This window comes from Littorina saxatilis, linkage group LG9 (genome assembly GCF_037325665.1).
Source record: "Littorina saxatilis isolate snail1 linkage group LG9, US_GU_Lsax_2.0, whole genome shotgun sequence".
Lineage (NCBI taxonomy): Eukaryota > Metazoa > Mollusca > Gastropoda > Littorinimorpha > Littorinidae > Littorina > Littorina saxatilis.
This window is the reverse complement of record NC_090253.1, coordinates 12581550-12586549: the sequence shown is the minus strand read 5'-3', so window position 1 is coordinate 12586549 and position 5000 is coordinate 12581550. Positions and strand designations below refer to the sequence as shown.

Below are 5000 nucleotides of genomic sequence, written 5' to 3'. Positions count from 1 at the left end.
CGCACAGTAAGAAAGCAGGAGCATTTTGTATCATTCGAGCCCAGACCGGAATTTGGGGCTGGAGCTAACCCAAATTAATATCAAGTCTTAGGTAGACAAAAACAAAACTCAAAGTTCATTTGGCTAAAGCCAGTAAAGAGGATGTTCACAATGACGTGCAGACCACTCATATGTACGCTGGAGAAAAAAAAGTGCAGACAACATTTACACACACAAAAACAGAGAAAATGAAAAGTTACCGAGATCGCCAAAAACCCGCTTTTGGACGGTGCGGGTTGTGTATCTTTGAAACTTTTGTTCCATTAGTGTTTTAATCAAGAAGGAACTCAAGATTCCAGGGAGCAGGGAAATTACCTTAAGGAATCCATCTCCCGGGCAATAAACGGACCCAGTTTGTGTCGAATAAGACTTTTCTGTGGAAATTTGAAATACTGAATTGCCAAGTTACCGCCGGCAAGTAAGCAAAATGCCTTTGAGTTTGTGATCAAGTCATGTAATGAAATATTCTACACGGTGCGACTATCACGAAGCCTTGGTTCTGTGGAGAACCTTGTGTCCGTTCCCTGGAGACGCGTTGTTGTTTATCTGGCACGAATCTTTGGCCTTGTGGCTTCCTCCGCCATTTGACAACGAATCCGTCTTTCCCCGGTGACCGTTCTCTCTGACCTCTCCATTCACTTTCGTCGTCTTCCCTCTTCTGCTGCGAAGGATGTCGCTCTTCAAAAGGCGCCAAAATAAGACGAGGTTGATGATTGTCATGAACACCATAGTGATGGTTAAACTCACAGTATACGTGGCGCTGCACCGGTGCGTGTTCGTCAGAAACCCCGCCCAGATTAGTGCTAAAGCCATCCCGCGGAAAACTGCAAAGGTCACAAGGTTCAAGGCCACGATGGTGCGGTACAGCCAATGAGAGAACGGCACGTCGAGCATCTGCAGCAACTTCCGGGCGTGGAGGAAGACGGAGTTGATCTCCACGCTAAGAGCAAGGACAGCGAAAGCCACGCAGAAATGATAGGTCAGGTTGTACGTGAAGATTGAGATCACCTGAAAAATAGGAGGTGAAATGGTAATCTTGAACTTTAGCGTGTTAAATAGGAGGTGAAATGGTAATCTTGAACTTTAGCGTGTTAAATAGGAGGTGAAATGGTAATCTTGAACTTTAGCGTGTTAAATTCATAGCTCATAATTCAGAGGCATTTAAGTCTCCAAATGTGTAGAACCTGCACTTGTAATCATAACAAGTCATTTTAGATCCCTTTGAAGTTACGGAATGAACTCCGATGAACTGTACGAATGCATTTCGTTTACATGGGTCAAAGAAGGAATTATCCGTACGAGTGGACAAGGGAGACAACTCTTTCGTGTAAATGATGTCCCCTGGTTGACAACGTACGCCATTTTCGGTGCATTTTCGTCGATTGAACAACCAAATTAATTAATTATGCTTAAGTTTGGAGCTCAATCCGTCAATTAATTTCACGACAAATGTTCTTTGGCTTGCTTACATGGACTTGTATCAAAAATAAGTAAAGAATGTCACTGGATTCTGAGCTATGAATTTAACACGCTAAAGATTACCGGTGAAATTCAAGAACAGATAGAGTCCCAAATAAACTATCTTCTTCAACAGTTCGTCGTGTAATTATGTCCCTTGATGATTAAAACATATATTGTAAAGTTCAAGAATAGTTTCCAAATTAACTCTATCTGTTAACAGTTCGCCGTGTAGTAATGTCCCTTTAACACGAAAAAAAGGTATTCATGTACAAGAACAGCGTCTTTAATTATCTTTCTTATTGGCGGGGATGTAGCTCAGTGGGTAGCGCGCTGGATTTGTATCCAGTTGGCCGCTGTCAGCGTGAGTTTCGTCCCCACGTTCGGCGAGAGATTTATTTCTCAGAGTCAACTTTGTGTGCAGACTCTCCTCGGTGTCCGAACACCCCCGTGTGTACACGCAAGCACAAGACCAAGTGCGCACGAAAAAGATCCTGTAATCCATGTCAGAGTTCGGTGGGTTATAGAAACACGAAAATACCCAATTGCTTCCTCCGAAAACGGCGTATGGCTGCCTAAATGGCGGGGTAAAAAACGGTCATACACGTAAAATTCCACTCGTGCAAAAACACGAGTGTACGTGGGAGCTTCAGGCCACGAACGCAGAAGAAGAAGAAGAAGATCTCTCTTAACAGTCCGCCGTTTGGTGGTTATAACATGCAAATCCAATGAATCGAATTTCTGCCACGGTTCTCTGCAAATGAAAAAGGCACTTTGCCGAAATATTGAAAAAGACAAATCTAACCTGGTTACTGATGTGTCCACTTTTGTTTAAACGGTTCTCTGCGTCTAAAAAGTGTAATACCTTGCAACGGTTTCCTTGAATCTGGGACAATGTTCTTGAGTTTTACAAAGTAGGGTATAGCATACATGAAAATTGTGGTGGCCTGTGTCATGCCAAAAAGCATGTCCCGGTCAAACTTGTTTGAGAAAGCTTTTTCTTTTATTGACCCAAATGTAACAGTTAAGGCTAACCTTTGGGGAATATTTGTTTTACTTACATTAATGGCCAAAGGGCGTCTTGGATTGTTTGTTTTCCCTGACCTTCTAACAGATCATCTGTCAAAGTTCATGGCTTCTTTGTAAGTTGTCAAGGTCATTCATATAATTATGTTTCCAGATCGGATTAGTAGGTCCATAATGTCCGTTAGCTTCATAATTAGCATCTCTGCCCATTTGCCACGTTAAACGTCAATGCCAAGTATTTCACCCGTTGAAATCCACACATTTATGATTACCACAAATGAAATCTGAAGCTGGTCAGACCTACCGAATGCCTATTGTTCTGCATGGTTTTCTTGTAACCACTGCATGTTTCGACTTGTTTCGACTAGGTATGCCAGCCTGACATTGTTACGAGAGAGAACCTGAGATGGGCGTGCAGACCTGGGAACCCATACGATTTCGGCGTATTTTGTACGCTTGATTGTCTAAAATACGATCAGTACGGTCGGTGGAAAATAAATACGATCAAACAAATTCATAGACTACTTTTCTTCACAATCGTAACTTTACTTAAACCAATCCAGTATTTGGGAGGTTTGAATGATGTGTGGAGTACACTCATTTTTTCTGAAAATACGCCAAGTTTCTTTGAGAATGCTACAAATGCAAAACAGGGGTTCCCAGGTCTGGGCGTGCATTAGAAAGAGCCCAACAGGGTGGGAACCAAGCGCTAGGCAGACCTGTTTACCAGTACGATTTGGGCGTATTTTGTACGCCAAATTATTATCAGTACGCAAATACGCGACACACGCACAAAATACGCATAAGAAAAAGTCTAGAATACGTTTTTTGGTGTTGGTGTGCTGATTACGGGATGGTACAACCGATACCGGTTTCGGTCGAAGGGAGATAACCATGACAGCGAGTCTTCAGCTGTGGAAACCTTGTTCAGTTGTTGGCACGTGCGATCGTCTGGACAATCGTGGGAAAATGAAGCGGTAAAATGTGCCAGTTTCGGATGACTGTACCAAGTCTAAACAGCAGAAGCACCAGATTTTCTTGGAGAAATATAAGAAAGAGCCAGGAATTGTGGAGTCTACTATGGGAAAAAGTCATGCACACTGCAAGTATTGTAAATCAGATTTCTCCGTTGCCCATGCTGGGAAATATGACATCGAACGAGACTGTAGTTCCAAAACTCACATGGACAAGGTTGCTGCAAAGAAATCCGCTGGGCGGGGATATAGCTCAGTTGGTAGCGCGCTGGATTTGTATTCAGTTGGCCGCTGTCAGCGCGAGTTCGATCCCAGGTTCGGCGGAAATTTATTTCACAGAGTCAACTTTGTGTGCAGACTCTCTTCGGTGTCCGAACCACCCCCCGTGTATACTACATTGGGTGTGCACGTTAAAGATCCCACGATTGACAAAAGGGTCTTTCCTGGCAAAATTGCTTAGGCACAGTTAATAATTGTCTACCATACCCGTGTGACTTGGAATAAGGCCGTGAAAGGTAAATATGCGCCGACATGGCTGCAATCTGCTGGCCGTATAAAATTTCATCTCACACGGCATCACTGCAGAGCGCCTAGAACTGTACCCACGGAATATGCGCGATATAAGCCTCATTGATTGATTGATTGATTGAAAGCTGCCAAGGAATTATGAAGTTCATTCCCGCAAAGCAAATCCTGCCAGAAGAAAAGGCTGTAGTCCGTGCTGAAGCAATGTTTTCTGAGATGATTGTAAAAATGAACTTGGCACTGTCAACCGCAGATGTTATTTCACGAACTTCATCTTTTCATTATCAATCTGCTTGGAAGACACTGGTTATATATAATGTTATAAACTGACAGGTAAATAAAATTGTTTTATCTCTGTTGTATCGGAAGGAGTTAAATTCTGAAGATGTTCACAAGACATGCTATTCTTACACAAACACGTTTGCACCCACGCGTGCGTTTTCCCTAGCCCATATGGCTTTGCTTGCAAAGTACACCAACTTTTTGAAAAATACACTCAACTTTTTGAAAAAGTACTCTTGCCTCAGGTTTAGGGTAAACAGGTCTGGCTAGGTCTGATTGGTTGACGTCAGTCTCACACAACGCTCAATTTAAACCAATTCAACCCAGCGCTTATTTCCCATCTAATTGGTCTATTTATCGTGCATACAACCCCTGGAATCATACTTGAAGAAAAACACCAGTTGTGAAAAAGGACTAACGACGATTAATGTTGATTCTTAAATTTAGTTTTATATTCCAGAAAATGTGGTACCCTGCATCGGCTTCCATGAATTTTGGACAACCAGCGAGGGTATATTATAAAGGAAAACTGTAGTGGTCTATTTCATTCAAGAAAGCATGTTGCAAAAGTTAAAGCTGCGAGGGATCTTAGCCTACTTGAGTGAAAAGAGATTGACAAATAAATGATCAAGACAACGTACCGCGATGTGATGGAGCATGACCTCCCACAGTGCCAGTGCTTTGCCCTCTCGGATA

General features: G+C 42.7%; 1 protein-coding gene across 2 annotated transcripts in view; it reads right to left on the bottom strand.

Annotated features, from left to right (window-relative positions):
* The window catches only part of LOC138975294 (TLC domain-containing protein 2-like), a 15535-nt gene that overhangs the window by 164 nt on the left and 10371 nt on the right, over positions 1-5000 (bottom strand). For both annotated transcript variants that reach the window (XM_070347951.1, XM_070347952.1), the window contains exons 4-5: positions 4946-5000; positions 1-1047 (exon numbers count right to left, since the gene is read on the bottom strand). The exon at positions 1-1047 is cut by the window's left edge and continues 164 nt beyond it; the exon at positions 4946-5000 is cut by the window's right edge and continues 28 nt beyond it. In XM_070347951.1, the coding sequence (XP_070204052.1) occupies positions 523-1047; positions 4946-5000 (580 nt within the window). In that variant the 3' untranslated portion in view covers positions 1-522. The remainder of the gene's footprint in view (positions 1048-4945) is intronic.